Raw genomic sequence first — 22,861 nt, 5'->3', positions numbered from 1 at the left:
GAACACCCTGTCATAGCAAGGTATTATCTGTCAGATTAGGGAAGTCATATTTCTATACCCTACGATATGAAAATAAGGAGATGTGGTATGATTGCCAATGAGACAACTATCCACCAAAGTTCAAATTTAAAAGTCAACATTAAAAACAAATTTCATCTCCATATTATCATCATAGGCCGATAATTACGTTTCTTTGCAGCTAGCAGACGTGGGTCAAACAAGTGTTCACATATCATTAAAAAAGTTGTCATACATATTTCTTGCCGCAATGACACACTCCATTTTAATTTTTTTTAAATCAAGAACTTTCCTTATTAGCTTCCCTTTTGAAAAAAACCGCATGTCAAAAAGTAAGACAGAAGTTAAAGTTTGCCAATATCACCGACTAATATAGCGTCCCTGTGTACTGGGCGGAGTTTTAAAATCACAATCCCAACTTTTCCTGAACCTAGTAATTGTAGTAAAGATTTTGTTTATATATAATGGCTTTAACTGATATTGTTTGGAACTGCCCGGTAGACTGCGGATGTGTGTCCTAGGGCTAAGGCAAAATCCCGAATTGGTCAAACCAAATATTTTGCGCTTCTCCGCAAAGCATGCGGTATTGAGGGATAATATCATATACCGATATATAATGTCGGAATACTAGTAAGGTCCCGGTTGCTATTGACCAATTTTCATCTACATGATCAAAGGTGGAAAACTGCAAATTATTGAAGTGTCCGGTTTTTTTTCTGCGTGAAACAAAAAAATGTGTTGCTCGAATTCCGTTAGTCTATTATAATAACTCATTCTTAATCAATTATTTTAGTTTTTACGCTGATATTTCCTCTTTTTTTTTAATGCGAACTCTGTTGGCATATTGATAGAAACAACAGAAAATAGAAAATTAACAAATAGCAAAATAAGTAAAAGGAAAATATCATAAATAGAAAACATTTGCCCCGAGGTCTCATGTTATTATATAGGACTAGAGTTCCAAAAATCATAGAATCATATTACGAGAAAATGTGTTAGATATTTTCGTGCCCATTATTTGATAAAGTATATAATTCTTTAAATAAAAATGGTATGTGTGACTGTCAAGTATTTAGTCTTTGTTTAAAAATTGTAATGTCCAAAAATTTTTTTGGAAAATAAAAAATACTTAACTATTATCAAAATTTTGCGCAGCAGAGTTAAAATATTTCACATACTCTGGAATTGTTATGTTCAAAAATTTTTGGCAAATAAAAAGTACGTAACTTTTATCAAAATTTCGCAGTGGGAAAATATTGCACATACTCCGGAATAAGATCCTAGCAATACTTGGAAATGAAGATATTTCAAGTAAAAAAGAGATTTATGACAGTAACAAAATGTTATAATACGCCAAACGGATAAAACGGTTTAAAGCTCATTAGAGCTTATGTTGACTCTGTTTGTATACTTTGCCGACTCTAAATAAAGCTTATTTATTATTATTTATTTATTATTTATAGCGTGCAGATGAACCCCGATGCCTTTATACTATAGCATACTATATGGGTTTTACTTGTTTTTGAAAGCCGTAAGGTGACATGCAGTTGTTTACATCACGATCCTTTGTTTACGGTTAAACATTGCGGCATTGGCAAAATATTTCCATATATATACTAATACATCTAAAAGACATCTTTTGATATATTCAACCAGAATTTAAATGAAAATAGGGTGCGAACGGATACAAGGGGCGAACGTGTAGGGTGAGAATGTGTTTTTGGAGCGAACGCACCAGATACCGTCGTACATGTCAATATTTATATTTTCTTTTTTTAATGTTATGCTTTAATATATCATGTATAATTCTGTCCTTTTTATGTGAAAAATGAACAAACCACTCTGTAGTTCTGACCGTACGTATTTCCTGTTGTGTAGAACGTTTTGCATGGTTTGTTGACATCGGGAAAGGGTGCTTTCATACACGCCCGCGTTCCAATGTCGTCAAAACTATTTTGAGAAAACCCCTCAAAGCGACCGTTTCCAAGGCGCTCGTCGTTAGAAACATGCGTTAAAATATGCGCACTGTTAAAGGGCCGAGCCACCTTAAAGGGAAAAATTCTCACCGTCAGAAATAAACTGTTGGATATGCCCTTAATTGCCACGGCAGGGACGTACAAGTGAATATTTGTTAGCGAAAAGGCTCTGCTGTGTACATAATTAATACATCACCCGAGACAGAGATGATATAAGAAAATTATTGTTCATGTATGCCGCGTTTCCATTCCACTTGTTTTAAAATTACCCAATGCCAGTGTGATAAAATCCACTAATATACCAGGCAAAACGTATGAATATATAAAATGTAATAATATGAAAAAATGATTTGTTTTTCAATAAACTCGGACTTGATCATTAAAAAAGTTTTTTTTTTGTTTTCAAATGATCGCATTATACATTTCATTTCTATAAGACCTTTTCAACAATTGTCTACACCTACAGTTGAGAACGACTACGACAGGTGAGATATGAGGGGTCGTCTCAAAAATTAAATTGAAAAAAATATTATTGATCGCACATGATTATATTGATTGCCAATGAGACAACTATACAACATGACGTGCACGTGCGTATTTACGCAATTATTGTGTACCGTACCTTGTTTTGTTTACTAAGTATTTGCTAATTAAAATTAAAGTTATTTTTGATGAAAAGAAAGGCTTCGAAATTTCATTTTTTAGACGTCGAGATGGAAATTGTAAAAAAAAACCAAACTGTATTTTTGTATTAGAGGTTTAATTAAACAATGTTTTATGTCTGTTGACTAGAGCGGCACATATTTCTACAATGTCTTTTAATTTTGGGTTCGGGTGCTTCAATGTACTCACTACTTTATTTCTTTTCAATTCGCCAATTTGATGTTCAACTCGAATTCGATATTCAGCGACAATGCAATTCAATTTTCGACTCTTTATCTTTAAATTTTCGGCTTACGGTGCCGTCGCTTGTGATCTGCATTTTGGTTAAAGACCCTCATCTTACCCTCCCCCCCCCCCCCCCCCCCCCCCCCCCCAAAAAAAAGAAGAAAAAAATAGCGATCTTTGATCGACTAACAAGGAATCAAATATGAGGGCGAACCATAATGTCCCAAAATTGAATGTGTACACCACGTGACGTGACGATCGGGCGGCATGTGGTACAATCTTCGTTGACAGACTCGTTAATCTAAATACTCATAATCATACATTTTAAGAAGAAATAAAGCAGATCACGATGTGAAATTTATAAATTCAACGTGGTGAAATGTCGTATAAATACATGTAATAAGAATATCATATGAAAGAGTCTAAGAGAGAGATAATATATCCATATTTGTTTGAAATATGTTCTTTAATCAAAATAGTGTATAATAGTAAACGTAGAACTATTCATGAATGATTTCTATTTTTGAGACGACCCCTCCATTTTACCTGTAATAGTAGACCTTTTCAATAACTCTCGACAACGACTAATGACACCTACAGTTTACAGGTAAAATGAAGGGGTCGTCTCAAAACTAAAAATCATTCATGAATAGTATTATTTTTACACCTTCGATTTATCGTTTTACACTATTTTGACGAAAGAACATATTTCAAACAAATATGAACTATATCTCTCTCTTTTGTATAGCATTCTTATTACATGTAGTTTTACGTTGAATTTATTAAACCTTCAAGTAAATAATTACTGCAATCAATTCACATAATCTGCCTTTTTTTCTTCTTAAATTTCATTATTATGTGAGTATTTAGATAAGCGAGTCTGTCAACGCAGATTGTTCCACATGCCAATTGCGATTAATTCGCTTTTGTAATGCTATTTATGAAATTTGCTGAAGCAACATTGTAACAGGACTACCGTCCGTCCGCTAGAGTTGTGTTTCTCAACCGTTCGTCACGTCACTTGTTGTACACATTCAATTTTGGGAGGGGTAAAAGCCTATTTGTTTAAAGGTCAAAGGAAAAGGCCACATCGATAATTTAGTTACGAGAGACTACTCCGCTTTAAGATACCATGTTAAAATTGAGATGTTTCCTACATTAACGGCACCATTTTTTTCTGCGCCACATGCGCATTTTTACAATTAATGTCTCTTCAGTGATGCGTATGGTATTTATATCCCAACAGAGCTTGTTGTCATTGCAGTGTCTTTTTGACAGCGCCGAACTGATTGACCGTTATAGGTTGTCCGTGTCCCGAAAGACGTGAACATACCTTTTTCTCCTGTCGTAGATTCCTTTCCTTTCCTTTCCCTGTTCCTGGAAAATGAACTTCGTGTGTCTTGCAAGAAGCGAGAACTGCTTACCCTTCCCCTTTTCAGGACATAGCTTTGGTCTTCTACTCTTTTCTATTTTTTCCATGCATAAAGGTTTTTAAATTTCATCTCTGACCATACATAGGTGAGATTTAAGATCCCAATTATACTAGTGAAACCCCGCCGCATGTTTTATGCGCCTGAAACAATTACTAAACAAGTTGGTCATTGCAATTGGTAAGTTTTTGTCACAAAAGAATATTTAGTTTACAATTTGATATTTTGACATCATGCTTCGCTGTCATATTTAATTCCTTTTTATTCGATCAAAGATAGTAACTTTGTTTCCTTTTTTTTTTTTTGAGGGAGGGGGGGGGGGGGGGGGGGGGGGGGGGGGGGTGGGGATGGAGATTGGGGTCTTTAACCAAAATGCAGACTATACGGTAACTGAATGTCTGTTTTATATGTTGCATTGTGTGATTTTTTTTCCTACTGCAGAAGTCATAAAAAATAGCAAGAAAACGAAAAAAAAAAGCTTACGATTTAAATCTGAATCTGAATCAGAAGACACCAAGGGCCTTTAAAAATCTTGGTATCTATTTTGTTATGAGTACCATTGAGACATTGGAAGCCAAAATTAACAGACATTATAGAAACATGTACCGCCCTAGTCAACAGATATAAAACATTGATTAATTAAACATCTACTACAAAAATACAGGTATTTTTTTTTTTTTTTTTTTTTTTTTTCATTTTTCAACTCGACGTCTAAAAGAAATGAAACATTGAAGTCCTTCCTTTTCTTCGTAGTCAATTCACAAATAAATTTAGTTTTGATAAACAAATACCTAATAAACAAAATAAGGTACGGTACACAACAATTGCTTATATACACGTCATGTTGGATAGTGGCCTCATTGGCAATCAAAATAATCCTATGCGATCAATAATATTTTTTAATTTTATTTTTTGAGACGACCCCTCATATCTCACATGTCGTAGTCGTTCTCAACTGTAGGTATAGACAATTGTTGAAAAGGTCTAGTACTGATAAAAAAGGGCGGAGACTTTAGTGATGATAATTGACTAGATTCGTTAAACACGCCTTCCAACAGTAAGATATACAGTCTAATCAAAATAAATTATACAGCCTATGCTACTTTCGAGTTTTGACCCTTTAATGATGTGTTTGAAATTGTACAGCATATGCTACAATTTAAAAATATAGCATAGTCAATATTTATGATATAGCATATGCGATAAAAATGCAGCATAACCAGACAAATATATATTGACCCTTTTGGGACGTCAAATATAGCTTATGCTACAAAGCAGTATAAGCTATATTTTATAGCTTATGCACATCTTTTTACTTTTGACCCTTTCCGTATGCCATAGCATGATGTATTTTTTGTTTGTAATAAGAATAAACGAAACAGTCAACCTTGACCTGCTGATCCATACAAGCACATGGATTTAACGGGAATATGCAAAACAACTTTAACATTTGTAAAATATACTCACTTGTCAAAGTTTGAACGAAGATAACAAAAGAAAGGTTACTAGAGGGGTTTCATGTAATAAAAAAATATTCTCATGGTTTGATTTTGTCAATAAATATGCTATCGTTTTTTTGTTTTTTTGTTTTTTTTTTTCATTTAATAATCAATGTTAACAAATATAGGGTTTATAATGGGGTGTAAGTTAGTTACCTCGGGATACGGCGTGTCTGGATAAATACCCCTCCGGCCTCCGGCCGACGGAGTTTCTTATCCAGACACACCTATCCCTCGGTGTATAACTATTACTGACACACCGCGTCCTCGTGGGATAACTATTACATATGACTTAATTAACCAATTATCAGAAAGAAACGGGCGTTTTCATTACACAAACTAGTAAAACGTAGAGAGTAAACAAATACACAATCGATCAATACTCACTGAACCACGAAGAAGTCTTACAATAAATATAACCACTGATGCATGACTAGAAACTACTCATGATAAGTACTAATAGAATTAAAAATATTAATTCATCAGATATATAATATCAAAATATCAAAGTATGATACAAAAACTAAAATATCCAAATTAACATACTACAACATATATATCATGATAAGATTGATAGTTTTTTTGTTTGATTTACGTTCAGTGGCAAGCATTTCATGCATATTCAGGACGCAAACACATTAATAGAAAAAAAACAATATAAAGTGGACCAACTGCGACGGGAAAGAGGTTAAGCCAACTCTCTTTGAATTTGTTTAATACACCATTGCAAAATTTACCCATTAAGTAAGGCCACTTCCTTTTGTATTTATTTCACACCAGTCATTTTTTAAGTCTTCCAAATTTCACTCAAATCAGTGTGACCAGCGGAGTACTTCTGACTTTTCAAAAAAAAAAAAGATTTGCTTTTGAATATTGAAAAAAAAAAAAAAATTGTTTGCACCAAAAATTAAAAAAAAAAGAATGTTTTGAATATCTGACGAAAAAAAAATAATTGTTGTGAATAACAAAAATATACTTTTTCTGGCACGAAAGACGTCTTTTTTTTTTAATTGTTAAGATTCAAATCCTAAGTTTGAACGCGTTCGTCCAGGAAAGTATTTTTTTTTATATCTGAAGTTAAAGGATATGAACAATGTGCTGAAATTGAATGAAGGTGTGGTAAATGTCAATGAGACCATCATTGAACAGGAATACTCCAAATAAAGTTCCCTGTAGTCACAAAAGATTAGATCTTTTGAAAAATCGGACCCTTTATTGGTACAATCATATCGATTGAATACGATCGATACGATCGTGCTCCGTTCATTATATGAAGATACAGTTGAATGGGTTGATTATATTGATCAACTTTAGTACAATCGTATCGATTGAATACGATCGATACGATCGTGCTCCGTTCATAATATAAAGATACAGTTGACAGGGTTGATTATATTGCGGATCGAATACAGTCGACAAGATATTTATGAGGGTAGAAATGCCCTTTACCGTCAGGCGTCAAACGGTAATTTTCGGCTACCGTTAGCGTCAAATTGGTTAAAATTTTACCGTGATTCGTCAAAATATCCTTGTCGTGATTCGTCAGAGGTCTCAAATAATTACCGTTACCGTTATTTTTGGAAACAAATTAACGTGATTCGTCAAAATCAGTCGATTTTTTTATCGTCTTAAAGAAAGTGTACATTTTATCGTCATGCACCAAAAATTACCGTTAACTTCATTTGGCAAGATTTTTTTACCGTTATTCGTCAAGAAGGTACCCCCATTACGACCCTAATTTATGGGATACTATCAAAAAAATGTCGAATCAATCGATTGTCGAAAACTGTATCATCAGAGACATTTATACAAAAAGTATGGAAGGGGCGAGTGATGATTGGGACGAAAACTTGTCTTTCCGTTTTACGGATTTTTTTTCTTCCGAAAAATATTCGAGTTTATTATTTTTGTTTACATGTTGCGTCACACAAACATGGCTGACACCTGGATTTGCGGCGGCAGTTTTTAATTTGCTGTTTTTTTTACTGACATTCTGTCTCAAAATCTCTTCGTGCTATATTTTAGCATTGGTTCCAGAGTCACAGTATTGCTAAATCTGTTTTATTCCCACGTAAAATGTTCCTGGTGTAATTTATACCGTCAAAAACACTTGTGTGACAGACATGTTGAGACTAGTCAAACCGAAATCATCAAGATCAACGGTCTTTCAAATATGATTACATCTTAATTAATTAGACTAACTTTAATGTAAGATTTTGGTTTCTACAACACAAATAACAGACTTAACGGTCATTATTGGGTAAGATTCTATATGTTGTACATAATTTTTTAAATGTTATTTGAATATTTCCTTTCGTGACTTTCGTCCCATGAAATCAGTCATTTCCCTTAAACAGGTTGGGAACAACCCCCTAAATGAGTTATATCCCTTAAATGAGGAACTGTCCCTCAGATAAGGGGTTATTTTACTGCTGTAGAATAGAAAAAAGAATTACTTAGCCTTTTTAATTGAAAAGGGGGAAAATTCATATTTTATATTTGGAACAACTGTAAATGATATTTGAATCCGGGTCCATTTGCTCCCATTCACGCTCCCCCCTTTTCACGTTCGCACCCCTTTTATTGGTTTTGTGTTCAATATAGTGTCAATCGTTTTTTGGTTAGTGTATTGCTATAAATATTTTTTTTGTTCATTGTTTCAAAATGAAGCGACTTTCTATAAACGATTTTTGTGTTGAAATAATTATTTAATCGTGTTTTGGTTTAAAAAGTGACTTTCTAAAAAGGTTTTTTTTTTATTTGTATTGAATATTTTTTTAATGTTAAGATACCTAACCACTATTAAACTCAACAACATTTTGAATCTTCATGGTTTTTACTCATACCAAGCTAAATACATGCTAACTACATGTACATTTTTTGTATGTGCAGAATTTACATCAAAGCTACATGTAGTTAAAACAATCACGATTTTCAAATACATAACAATAACACCAAATTAAGCTGTGTAAACCCCATATAATTAACATATAATAATTAATCATCAAATCAATTTAAAACAATATTTCATTTAAAAATTCCTGAATTTTTATTTATTCAAATAAAAATATTTTGATATAAACATCTAAAAATCATCTAATAATTCATCAGGTTTTTGAATAAAACAAGGGTGCGAACGTGTAGGGTGTGAACGGACCCAGGGGGCAAATGTGAAGGGTTCAAACGTGTATTGGGCGCGAATGGACCTGATACTATAAAATTTAGAATGCATTTAATTATTAGGCATTACTGCTGGTGCTTGACAACTTCAGCAGAGCAGTAAATACATACATGTACATGTAGCTTGTAGCATATTTTCATCATTAAAATTCATCATTTTTTGTTTGTTTTATAAAGTTCCTCCATATTAATGCATGGTATAATCATTTTGTACCCAAATTTACCATTTCCTACCTATGATCAAAACCATGTTGTAACCTATGGGCCAACTGTATTAACCATTTTGTACCTCATGGCATACAAATGTACATATAAATCTTCCATAAGGTACAAAATGGCATATGCGCATACATTTACATACAAATCTTCCATAAGGTACGAAATGGCATACATATAAATATTCCATGAGATATGAAATTACATATATAAATATTTCATAAGGTACGAAATGGCATACATATGAATATTCCATGAGGTACAAAATGGCATACATATAAACCCATGAGGTATGAAATGGTTTTTGCAAGGGTACAAAATGACCAAAATTCCAACAGAACAGCTAAAAAAAAAATTAACATTAAACTGATTATCCATTTGCAGCAGAAAAAAAATAGTGTATACAGTATTGATGCAAGACTATTTTCAAAATGAGCAGCCATGTCCATGAACATGAAGAAATTCAATAATTCAGTTAAAAAATAAATTCAATAGATTAATTCACAAATTAAAAGTCTGTCCTGGTAAATGATGCTCTGACAGAAAAAATGTTAGAAACAACAATACATGTGGTTTTCATGTTTCAATGGTTTTATACTAGTAATTTTTGGGGTTCTTTAAAGCTTGCTGTTAGGTGTGAGCCAAGGCTCTGTGTTGAAGACCGTACTTTTACCTATATTGGTTTACTTTTATAAATTTTGACTTGGATGGAGAGTTGTCTCATTGGCACTCATACCACATCTTCTTATATCTATGTTTCCATTATGCAACATCATTCCGAATCGGTCAATTGATTCAACCTAGGCAAATTATAGTATTCCAAATATATGCCTGTACATTGTACATGTATGCTAAAAATTTACTTTATTCTGATAATTTTTACACCAAACTTTCTTCAAAAAAAAATTTAACATTGAATTAAATATTTTCACCCTAGTTCATGCACCAAAATATTTGAAAAATAATTACTATTTAAATCATTTAATTTTTGCTATTAAAGTAGTGAAGACAATATATAGATATAGGAAGATATGGTATGAGTGCCAGTGAGACAACTCTCCATCCAAGTAACAATTTATAAAAGTAAACCATTATAGGTCAAGGTATGGCCTTCAACACGGAGCATTGGCTCACATCGAACAGCAAGCTATAAAGGGCCCCAAAAATTACTAGTGTAAAACCATTCAAACGGGAAAACCAACGGTCTAATCTATATAAAAACGAGAAACGAGAAACATGTATGAACTACATAATCAGACGACAACTACTGTACATCAGATTCCTATTTTGATACCTTTCAAACAGCTGATAAATATGTATCAACCTGAAACCTCTGACTTGTCTAATACTTACATGTATGTATTAAATATACAATGTATAACTAAGTTTACAAATGTATTTATAGAAAAAGACCAACAATGGAAGAGGAAACTACAGTGACATCTTCGTATGTGTTTCGTGGTGTGGAATATATTGTTACAATGATTGTGCAAGGAGGGAATACTTTGTCAGTAGAAGTGGAAGATAGACTAACAGCTGATCAGTGGAGGGCAACATTCGATTCTGCTTGTAAGAGTGTTAATTCTAATTATTTGTATCCAAATTTTAGCCCTGTACTAGAAGACAAGCCTCTCAAATTTCAGTAAAGAATTGCCGATTTTTCATTACACAAATTACCAAGCTTTTAGTTTCTTAAAGATTGGTGTAAACAGATTTTAAAATTTCAGTTTTGCTAACAATAAATTCTAATACCGAACTATCAAGACTTTGTAAATCTGGTTTCTGAGGCTTCATGTATTTCATTTCTTCCTCCTTTTAGCAAAGTATGTGTATGTACAACATCTATGTGACTGAAGGATAAATATTATAGATAAAACCTGTACATTGCTTTAATGTAAAAAATGTGTAAGAGCAACACCAGGAAACAAAATACTTCTACAATTAAAATATTTTTGTTGTATGAATTTTTTTTTACTACATTTTTAAACAAACTTACAAATGAATATTGTTCATTGTTGAAGGCTGTATGGTTACCAACTGTTACAAACGTGTTTATTATTTACATTTTATGATTTGTTGCTTTGGTGTCAGTTAGCATTAAAAAAAACTGACGGCCCATAATTTAAATTAGTAGAAATACCTAGTTAGTGGCTTCTGAATGAAATCACTGATATTATGCTTTATAATAAAAGGTAATTGCATTAATATGGGTGAATGCTGTTAAAGCTGGTACAATGTATCTGATACTCTATGTGACGATACCCAATATCAATGCAATTACCCTGTATTATTTGGGAATGTAAAATTTAAGAGGGATTTAATTGTTGAATTGTCATTTATTTCAGATATAGAAGATTTGACACATAAAACAGGAAATTTCAAGCAGTTTCATATATTTGTCAGCATGTTAGAATCTGCAGTTACACAGGTTGGTAATGCTGTATTGATGAGGCAAAAAGAAATGTGTTTTTAGGTTGTCTTGTCTGACTCTTGTTTTTGAGCCTCAGCCCTTAATGATTTTTTTTTTTTTTATTACCATGAACATTTCATCCAACAATTCTTTATTTAAATAACTTGTATATAAAACACAGTAAAACACCCTTTGTCAAAATTTATGATAGAACCATGTTTATTTGTTCATTACATAAAAAACAACCAAAATCAGACTTTTAACACATGATCCTTTTCTTAACTTTAGCAAAAACCAAAACCAGATTCCCTATACAAATGTAATACAAGAACTTTACTGTTCAATCTCCACACTTCCCATTGAAATATAATGTACAATGTAGTTTATTCTTCTAGTTGGACAGCAGAAATTTAGAGACAAATAATGCTATATTGTTGTATCTCTACTATTTTTCAGATATTTTTGCTTCAACTTCAATATTATGTTAGTAATACTATGCTTAAATATTTGACATGATTTGAACTCAATCTAGGAGTAACTTGCAGCAAATCAAGCATTACAGAATTTGTTGATATTACAGAATTCCAAAATCCAATAGAAACATAGGAAATAACTTTGAAAAAGTGAATTTTTATACTGTAGTGCTTTATCTCCAAAAAATGGATGCTTTATTTAATTAAGGTGCTTGTTTATTATGTCTCCCAAACGAAGTTTGGGAAGACTTATTGTTTTTGCTCAGTTCTTATTATTATTATTATTCTTCTTCCTCTTCCTCTTCCTCTTCCGCCGCTTTTAAATTTGAACTTGTCCGCACCCGTTCTCCAAAACCGCTTGTCAGATTAACTTAGGGTTTCACAATATGTTAGACTAACATGTCTAGTGGTGCAATCAGGGTTTAGTTTGTGCAATGGGGTTTATAAAGGGATACTTTGAGGGGCAAAAAGAAAAGAGGGTTTTACTATAGAACCCTATGGGATTTTATTTTTTTAAATTTTCAAATGATTATAAATTGAAAACCGTTTGTGATAGACACAATCTTTTTAATTGAAAATGTTCTAAATGATAAAACCCATTAAATAAAATACAGGGTTAGTCCCCAGGGGTCACCCCCACCCCCTACCATTTAAGAAAGTTCTAATACTTTGTAAGTGGTCAAGATCCCCACCCCTAAACCATATATATTCTGGTTTGTCATGCTAAGATGGTTTGAATGATATACAGGGTTAGTCCCCAGGGGTCATCCCAACCCCCTGCCATTTGAGAAAGTTCTAATATCTTGTAAATGGTTGAGATCCCCACCCCTAAACCATATATATTCTGGTTTGTCATGCTAAGATGGTTTGAATGATATACAGGGTTAGTCCCCAGGGGTCACCAAGACCCCCTGCCATTTGAGAAAGTTCTAATATCTTGAAAATGGTCGAGATCCCCACCCCTAAACCATATATATTCTGGTTTGTCATGATAAAGCACATCAAATGAAATACAGGGTTAGTCCCCAGGGGTCACCCCACCCCCTGCCATTTAAGAAAGTTCTAATACCTTGTAAGTGGTCAAGATCCCCACCCCTAAACCATATATATTCAGGTTTGACTTGCTAAGATGGTTTGAATGATATTCAGGGTTAGTCCCCAGGGGTCATCCCGACCCCCTGCCATTTGAGAAAGTTCTAATATCTTGTAAATGGTCGAGATCCCCACCCCTAAACCATATATATTCTGGTTTGTCATGATAAAGCACATCAAATGAAATACAGGGTTAGTCCCCGGGGGTCACCCCCACCCCCTGCCATTTAAGAAAGTTCTAATATCTTGTAAGTGGTCAAGATCCCCACCCCTAAACCATATATATTCTGGTTTGTCATGCTAAGATGGTTTGAATGATATACAGGGTTAGTCCCCAGGGGTCATCCCGACCCCCTGCCATTTGAGAAAGTTCTAATATCTTGTAAATGGTCGAGATCCCCACCCCTAAACCATATATATTCTGGTTTGTCATGATAAAGCACATCAAATGAAATACAGGGTTAGTCCCCAGGGGTCATCCCGACCCCCTGCCATTTGAGAAAGTTCTAATATCTTGTAAATGGTCGAGATCCCAACCCCTAAACCATATATATTCCTATTTGTCATATCCCGAACATTTGAATGACGTATACAGTCAGTCCCCAGGTGTTCCCCCCACCCCCAATGTTCTTATATCTTGTAAATAGTTGAGATCCCCACCCCTAAACCATATATATTCCTGTTTGTCATGTAACGAACATTTGAATGACGTATAGGGTCAGTCCCCAGGGGTTCCCCCCACCCCAATGTTCTAGTATCTTGTAAATGGTCGAGATCCCCACCCCTAAACCATATATATTCTGGTTTGTCATGCCAAGATGATTTGAATGATATACAAGGTTAGTCCCCAGGCATCACTAATGCATATAACTTTACTGGACCAAACCAATTTTCACTGGACTTTGCCCAATGTCAGGCGACCCTGGGAATTACGAATTATGGGAGCTTCGTTTGGGAGACTTCGTAACAGCATCCTGTTACAATCATTTCTTGTTCAAAATGCAAATAAAGAGTTGCTCTTCAAGTCCTTAAATTTGATTTCTACATAACTTTCTATATCTCGGTCAGATATTTATGATATTGGACTTTTTAACTTTATATTCAATTTCCCAACATTTTAAAAAAGTGGGAGTTATATCATTATAATACTTTAACAACATAAATTGGTATTTAGGTAAATCATATTCAAAATGATAGCCAATCATAAATATGGTGCATGGTGTAGAGAGTGCCACACTCTTACATGTATGTGTTAGAGAAACTTCAGAACTCGAGAGAGAAATGTGAAGTGACATTTTACAAGGCAAAATACCTGCAGCTTTCCGATATGACCCCCTTGCAGAATCTACTTGAAATGATTGTTAATTTATTTCTTGTCAAGAATATGTATGAATATTTGCCACTAGAAGTAAAGCGAACAACAATAAATCGGTCAAAATGGAAATATAATTTACTGATTAATGGAAGGTGCTACAGAATATAGTCCCATAATACAAACTGGGAAACAGAGGCTGATCCAGGGGTTGGGATGCAAGGGGCCAGTCTCCTTTATAGTAGAAAATACTTATTTGTTGTTTGACCTTCTGTCAATATCCACCCACTCACCATATATATATATGTATGTTTACTTTTGTTTTGCAATAAATTTTTCTTCTTATATTTTTCAGTCAAGTGAAAGTGTTTCATTAGATTTATTGACATATGCTGATTTAGAATCATTACGACAAAGGAAAACTGGAAGTGTTCCAAAATCTAATGTTCCTCATGGTAAAACAGTGTCTTTGAACTCTAAACGCTACCTCATTGTAACATACACTGTTGAATTTGATAGAATACATTATCCTTTACCATTGCCATATATGGGAAAACCAGATCCCAGAGCCTTACAAGAAGTTATAAGACAACAAAGGTCAGAAATAAAAGCTTTCAGACAACAGGTAGGTTATAACACTATTGGGTTATATGTTAGTGCTTTCCTGGTCATCCATCCAAAAAAGTTGAATTACCTCCTTTTGAACTACTATCCTATGGGAACCTTGAATTGGTAGACATAACTCTTTACCTTCATCATTATCATATTTTTAATCAATGGTTTTTAACACTAATTGTAAATAGAAATTTCCAGAAAAAATGTTAAAAATTTATTATTATTCATCCGTCTGACAAATTTTTACTAATGTTCCAGAACTTCCTCAACTGATTCACTTTTAAAGTAGACTTAGGTCATGGTCTATTTGGGGTCATTTTCCATAGTTTGTGATGAGGTCAATTGAAAGAAACACCTATAACAAGTCAATGATATTTTGAATGCAGTTGCATTAGTATTGGCAAATCTTACATCTCAGAAATTATATTGCCCTGTTCCTTCAGTCATGGACTTTAGTATTTTTTCATAATTAATATGTTAAGAGTTTTTTTTTTTTTTTAATTTCAGCATTTGCATTTTACTATCAAAACTATATAAAGGCAAGACATATCTCTGTGACAACAGTTTATTTCAATTTTTTGACATATAACACTTTGTGAATTCAATTCCTCTGAGACAATTTTACAGAAATGTATCTCATACTTGATACTACTACTGCTTGCCATTGTGTGTAGTTGACAAATTTATACAGCCATTTTGATTTGACCATTTTTACTGGACCGTAGGAAGGTCTTCCTTTGGGCAATCCTGACACCCCAAGGTGTGTTATACGACAAGAAAAATCTTAAAATATGCATTATCTGACTTATATGCCGTCAAAAATCATTATTTTCTGGAAAGATTTGAGGGAAATTGTATCCCATTGTACCGATCACATTAAAGTAGGCCCCCCAAGGGTGACTGGGGAATAGAAGTATGGTCACCATTGGTCTTCCTCCGACCGGCAGTAAAACCCGTGCTAAAGTGGGGCGTCCGTTTGGCTGTGCGGGATGTACAAATTTGCAGCCAGGTCCGGTCAGAATGGGGACGTTAAATCCGATGCCTCGTGTAAAGAGAGTGCCACGCCCTTTGCACGTTAAGAACCCTTGCAACAACTCATTGAGGGGTCCGTAGGTGACCTGTTGCAAGGCTAAATTTCTGTCCCTATCCAATATACCCTCATTTCCCGTGGCAGTCTAAATTTCTCCGACCTTAATCCCTTAATCTTTTACAGAACCTACCTATTGTATTTATTGTGAACTTGTTCTCGTCCTGAATATGCATGAAATATTTGCCACTGGACGTTAAGCAACCAACAATCAATCAATCATTAAAGTGGGATATTCTTTTCTCATGCGTTTAGGTATGACAATGCCCCACAGCTCAATTATAAGGTGAAATAACTCACTAATCTAGATATAAACATTAGTTATCACTGTCCAGTTAAATCACAATTGTACTGTAATTGCACGAACCAAGAAATAATATCAATTGTTTCGGTATGTGAAAATACAAGTCATGCACTTTGTCAGTAATTTATTATATTACATAAATTTGTAACTTTATAATAGGGGGTGTTATGTTTTTTCTCTGGTTTTGTGACATTTTTACCGAGAAAAACAAATTAATTTTTCAACAATTCAAAGAAACTTAACTTTTTTTTTAAAAATGAGAATCAGGATAGAATTTTATATAATTCTATATCGCATAATTGTGCGTAAAATCCCTGTTCTTGTTTTAGTATTTTAATCTAATAAATGGAGTAAAGGATTGTTTCTGTATAAAACCTTAAAGGAATATTTAATGGTATAGAAAACCCCCGATTGACAACTATCAAATGATGTTTAAAAAAAACATGTAGTTTGCATTTTAATCAGGGTAAATAATGACCATTATTTTAGGCCTTGAAGCACTTATCATTGAAACTTGGTATCATCTGGGTTGATTCTTCAAAAGAATGACCTATCGTTCTGAAAGAAAATAACTCGATATAGGTATATAATGTAACAATAACACCTTGTGAACGCAACTCCTCTTTTGTGTAGTTGACGGTGGCATAAACAATTTGTTTAAGTTTGTGATTAGGTCAGTTTGAGGGGAACCACTTTGAGTATTTTGCATAATTTACATGTTGAAATATCGCTATTTTATACCATTTGCATTTTACTATCAAATTATATACCGTCGAGACATATCTCTATGTCAACAGTATATTTATGTTGTTTCATATTCAAAATGAAAGTTGTAGATAATCATAAAATTGAGAATGGAAATGGGGGAATGTGTCAAAGAGACAACAACCCGACCATAGAGCAGACAACAGTCGAAGGCCACCAATGGGTCTTCAATGCAGTGAGAAACTCCCGCACCCGGAGGCGTCCTTCAGCTGGCCCCTAAACAAATATGTATACTAGTTCAGTGATAATGGACGTCATACTAAACTCCAAATTATACACAGGAAACTAAAATTAAAAATGATACAAGACTAACAAAGGCCAGAGGCTCCTGACTTGGGACAGGCGCAAAAATGCGGCGGGGTTAAACATGTTTTTTTGAGATCCCAACCCTCCCCCTATTCCTCTAGCCAATGTAGAAAAAACAAACGTACAACAGTATGCACAGTAAAACTCAGTTTAAGAGAAGTCCGAGTCCGATGTCAGAATAGGAAACAAAAGAAAATAAACAAAATGACAATAATACATAAATAACAACAGACTACTAGCAGTTACTGACATGCCAGCTCCAGACCTCAGGGCTCGACAATAACGCTTGTCCGATTGTCTGGTACCAGAGGGAAAAAGGGTCGGACAAGTAAAAACTGTATCAAGCTTGTCCGACGGGACAAGTAAAATTATTCTGCAGAAAGTAAATTTAATCCAACTTTGATGAACAAAGTAATTATAAACAAAAAACAAGAAAAGATGATGAAAACAAGACATGTTTACTTGCAAATCGATAATTTAAAACTGGTTCTTTGTCAGGTACTTTTTAACAGGTAAAATGCATACTATTCTCGGAAACCAGTCTTACTGATCTGAATCAGCGATGCGATGCGCTTTGTAGATAAGGTAACTTTACAAGACAGTTCGTCACAAGCTCAGAAACGATTCGGCTCCAAGTTTAACATGTTTAATAGACAGTTTGGCACCATAGGAGACATATTTAATAGACATGATTAGTAGACAGTTTGGCAACGCAGGAGACAATTCGGGACCAAGACAAATCAGTACCACATTTTCCTACCTTATTCTGTTGCTTTATAATAAATAACATACCGGTAATTTTTTTAACAAAAATATTTTTTAGATAAAAATGAAAAATTATTTACCATTAAATTCACAAAATCATATTTGATCATATGTAGAAAAAAACAATACTTGCAATACGGTGACCTATAGTTGTTAATTTATGTGTCATTTGGTCTCTTGCAGAGAGTTGTCTCATTGGCAATTATACCTCATCTTTTTTTTTTATTGATTGCATTTGAATAAACTTTTTTCAACTTTAAAAAAACCAGGATACAAATCCAATGAGTGTACATTGACAGCCCTATCAGACGCTGTCTCATGTGCAGAATCTGATGAGACTTTGGCATTGATGAACTACATGTAGAACCTAAGTCCTGTGACATGACTAGATTCAGTTGTATTCGACTCATATTTTTGAATAGTATTTCAAAAGATATAAATCAAATTCTGTTCTATTGTTTTAATTCATTTTGTTCCTTGAATCAACTTAAAATGCAAAAAAGGTTATTATTAAGATTTTTTTGGACAAGTTACAATTTCATTCGGACAAGTAAGTTTTGGTATGTACTTGTCCTACTGGACAGGTTGAAAAAAAAAGTTATTGTAGAGGCCTGGACCTCAATTAAACTGATTGAAAGATTATGTCTTCATCATATGAATATCAGGCACAATCCCTCCTGTTAGGGGTTTAGTATTATACCATCATAAAATATATGAGAAGAACATAACCCGTGTCATGCCAACAACTGGTTTTAGAATAAATATGTTTAATTCCGATGCAAAGACCCTATAAGTGAATCAATATTAAAGCCAAAATATGCAATCTTTAATGACCTGACAACAGTATCGTAACTATATCCCTTCTTAATAAGTCTGTTTAAAGGTTTTGTTAGCTTTTGAGGTGAATACTGACATTTTTGTGCTTTGTAAAGAATATTACCATAAAAGATTGGATGTGAAATACCCGAACGTATAAGATGTCTGCATGTTGAGTTATATTTAAGAATGATGTCCTTATACGGATGATAAAATTTAGTAAATGTTTTGACTAGTTTATGATATCGAAAACCCTGGTGTAATAATTTTTCAGTAATACATAAATTTCTCTCGCTAAAATCTAATACGTTGTTACATACACGATCGAATCGTACAAGTTGAGATATATAAACACCATAAGATGGTGATAAGGGAACGTCACCATCTAAAAATGGATAATTAACGATAGGAAATGAAAAATCATCTCTTTTATCATAAATTTTTGTATTAAGCTTCCCGTTAATGATATAGATATCAAGATCGAGGAAAGGACAGTGGTCATTGTTAGTATTAGCTTTATTTAAAGTAAGTTCATCAGGATAAATTTCTTTAGTATACATACTGAAGTCGTCATTATTGAGAGCCAATATATCATCCAAATATCTAAAAGTATTGTTAAATTTTTGTATCAGATGTTGTTTCGATGGGTCTTTGCTGATTTTGGTCATAAATTGTAACTCATAACAATACAAAAACAGGTCCGCAATAAGTGGTGCACAGTTGGTCCCCATTGGAATTCCGATAACTTGACAATATATGGAATCTCCAAAGCGAACAAAAATGTTATCAAGTAAAAATTCAAGGGCAGATATAGTATCAAAGCATGTCCAATTGACATAGTTCTTTTGTTTGTTGCTACTAAAAAATGACCTAAAAGAGTTTGAACATATGTATTCGCATTCCGACTTTTTAAATGCCACTTTAATTAGGTGTGTGAATTTTTTCTTAATAAGAATATGAGGCAAAGTGGTATATAGGGTAGAAAAATCAAAACTTTGAACAGATTCAAAATCACCAATATATGCATGCAATTTATCAAGTACTTCCAACGAGTTTTTGACACTCCAAAAGCAGTTAATTCCACTATTTTCAAAGGCCTTATTTGAACAATTTATTATCAGGTTTTTGATTGTACCAAGTGTACTAGTAAGTAGAATAGATAATTTAGTAGTGGAACAATGACTTGAAGACGAAATAAATCTATATTTGTAAGGTGATTTGTGTAGCTTCAGAAGCCAGTACATAGTTGGGACTTTCATTGTATTTGGTTCTGCTTGTAAAGAAGTAGCTAATAGTTTATGTTTGTTACAGATATCGTTTTCTGAAAATGAAGTCAGTTGGAATGTTGGTGAATTCGTGATTTCCTTTTGCAGAACCTCAATGTAAAATTTACATCAAACTATAATGATATTATTAGCAGCTTTATCAGCCGGGACAAAAACAAATTCCTTGGCTAGTTCTTTTAGTTTATGTTTGATACGAGAAACAGGATTTTTATGGTTGTTGTTAAGAGTAAAATGTTCTTTAAAATGTTGTATACGTATATCAACTATCTTCATTACTGAATTAAAAAAAGAGTCCAAAGATTTTTTGTCAGCTTTTTCCCGTTTTATCCATTTCAAACAGTAAGCACGAAGTGAGTCGTGGATGATATTACGACACTCATTCCAATTAATAATTGACGGGGACGATATTTAGGTCCTTTACTGAGAAATGATTTTAACTCTCGGTCGCGAACGACGTTAAGGTCTCCTGTTATAACATGGGAAATAGGCCCATAAGTGTATTCAGAATTACTACAATTACATGACGGAGGTGTATTTTCACTGATATGTATATTATACTAATGTTGATTTTGTTTTTGTAGGGTGGTAGTGGTGAACATAAACATGGTCACAGAGAATTTGAAAAGTTACAAAAAGAGTGAGTTATAAACTGAATGTTTAATTTATATGCATTGTATATTTACCCATGTATTTCAAATTGGTCAGGTTAGGATAAAAGTTATCTCTATAGATCAAGATGTGAAACATTATCAAAACCTGTATATTACAGTGTTTTCACATAGTTTACTGAAAAGAGGAAAAAAGAAACAGCTAAGTTTTTGTTCATAAATATCTATAGTCATCTGGCTGCAAAACAATACTTATATTATAATATAGTCAAACCTTTGCATAAAGGGCACCCAGGAGAATTAACTCTAAACAAAACATTTAATGTTTTCAATTTTCTTTAAAATAATAAATCTTAGGATCTCCCAACTTTTTTAGCTCACCGTTCTGAAGGAACGGTGAGCTTTAGCCATCACTTGGCGTCCGTCGTCTTCCTCCGTCGTCATCGTCGTCCGTTTCGTGTAAACTATTTCAAACATCTTCTCCTCTGAAACTACTGAACCAATTCTAACCAAACTTAAGCTGAATGATCCGTAGGGTATCTAGAATAAAGTTTGTGTTTTATTTTCTGTTTTGTCAAAAAACATGGCCGCCATGGCTAGAAATAGAACATAGGGGTAAAATGCAGTTTTTGGCTAATATATCTCAAACACTTAAGCAATTAGAGCAAATCTGATGAGAGGTTAAAATGTTCACTAGGCCACTATGGCTAAAATGGAACATAGGGGTAAAATGTATTTCTTTGCTTTTGAAGAAAATATGACAGATACAAAGAACATCTCAATGGAATTTTTAAGCCACTCATTAATATATATTAAAAAGCAAAAATAATCATTGATGAAAGATTTAAGCAAAAAATTACAGGTGAGCGATTCAGGCTCTTGAGAGCCTTTTGTTTTTTATTTTTGGATCTGTGATACAAAGAGGAAAGAGGTTACTCATTAAGGTTCTTTCATTTAATCAACAGAATAATGAGACAGCATATTTTAGATATGGGTCACTTTTGTTTCAGTAAGGTTCTGATTACTTAGTGTGCTGATTTGGCATATACATATTTCTATATCAGTTTTCTAGTATATCTTCAATATATATCTAGTATCTCCATACATTCATAATGTGAATGTTTTCTCTCACTTGATTTCTTATAACTAGTTCCTTGTTATGAAAATACAAAATATAATAGAGTACGAATTTTTTCAGCTACAATCTGATACTTAAAGAGAAAGAAGAGTTAGAGGCTGAATTTCTTCATTTCCGAAGAGAAGTAAAAACTACCTCTACAGGAAATGCTGTCAAAGAGATTAGAATACTTAAAGCTCTTACTAAAAGTTTAGAAGAAGACTTAATGAAGGAAAAAACAAGACACCAAAGATCAACAACCAAACGTAGTCAAGAATATAGAGATTTACTGGAGGAAGTAAGTTATTAAACACATACAAAACAATACTTCTCATAAAAAGAGTAAGGAAATACAGTAAGGTTTTCAAAGACTCTCCACCAAATCCATAGTGATTAGAAGTATTATCTTTATAAAAATAAGAAGATGTGGTCTGATTGCCAATGAGACAACTTTCAACCACAGTTCAAATGAAGTGGATGTAAGCAATTATGCAACCATACGGCCTTCAACAAAGAGAAAAACCTTGTTTGGTATAATTTTTGCTGGACTATTCATTGATGTTGTTAAGAACATACAATTTATTCATCAGAGTTTCAGTAAGAATTGAATATTATACTAAAGGAATACAAGTATAACCATATTAATAAATAATGTATGGGATACTACATGAAAGTGCATCAATAATTTTGTATAAGAA

The 22,861-nt window shown here is 33.4% G+C and overlaps 1 protein-coding gene across 1 annotated transcript in view; it reads left to right on the top strand.

The window, feature by feature from the left end:
- Positions 1–7,739: 7,739 nt before the first annotated feature.
- Positions 7,740–22,861, top strand: part of LOC127698999 (centrosomal protein CCDC61-like) — a 49,957-nt gene continuing 34,835 nt past the window's right edge. Inside the window, exons 1-6 of the mRNA XM_052202797.1 lie at positions 7,740–8,071; positions 10,613–10,776; positions 11,553–11,635; positions 14,850–15,119; positions 21,020–21,075; positions 22,245–22,461. Coding sequence (XP_052058757.1) covers positions 10,626–10,776; positions 11,553–11,635; positions 14,850–15,119; positions 21,020–21,075; positions 22,245–22,461 — 777 coding nt within the window. The 5' untranslated portion in view covers positions 7,740–8,071; positions 10,613–10,625. The remainder of the gene's footprint in view (positions 8,072–10,612; positions 10,777–11,552; positions 11,636–14,849; positions 15,120–21,019; positions 21,076–22,244; positions 22,462–22,861) is intronic.

The sequence above is a fragment of the Mytilus californianus genome, unplaced genomic scaffold, assembly GCF_021869535.1.
Source record: "Mytilus californianus isolate M0D057914Y unplaced genomic scaffold, xbMytCali1.0.p SCAF_4, whole genome shotgun sequence".
Classification (NCBI taxonomy): Eukaryota; Metazoa; Mollusca; class Bivalvia; order Mytilida; family Mytilidae; genus Mytilus; species Mytilus californianus.
This window is presented reverse-complemented; position numbering and strand designations above follow the sequence as displayed.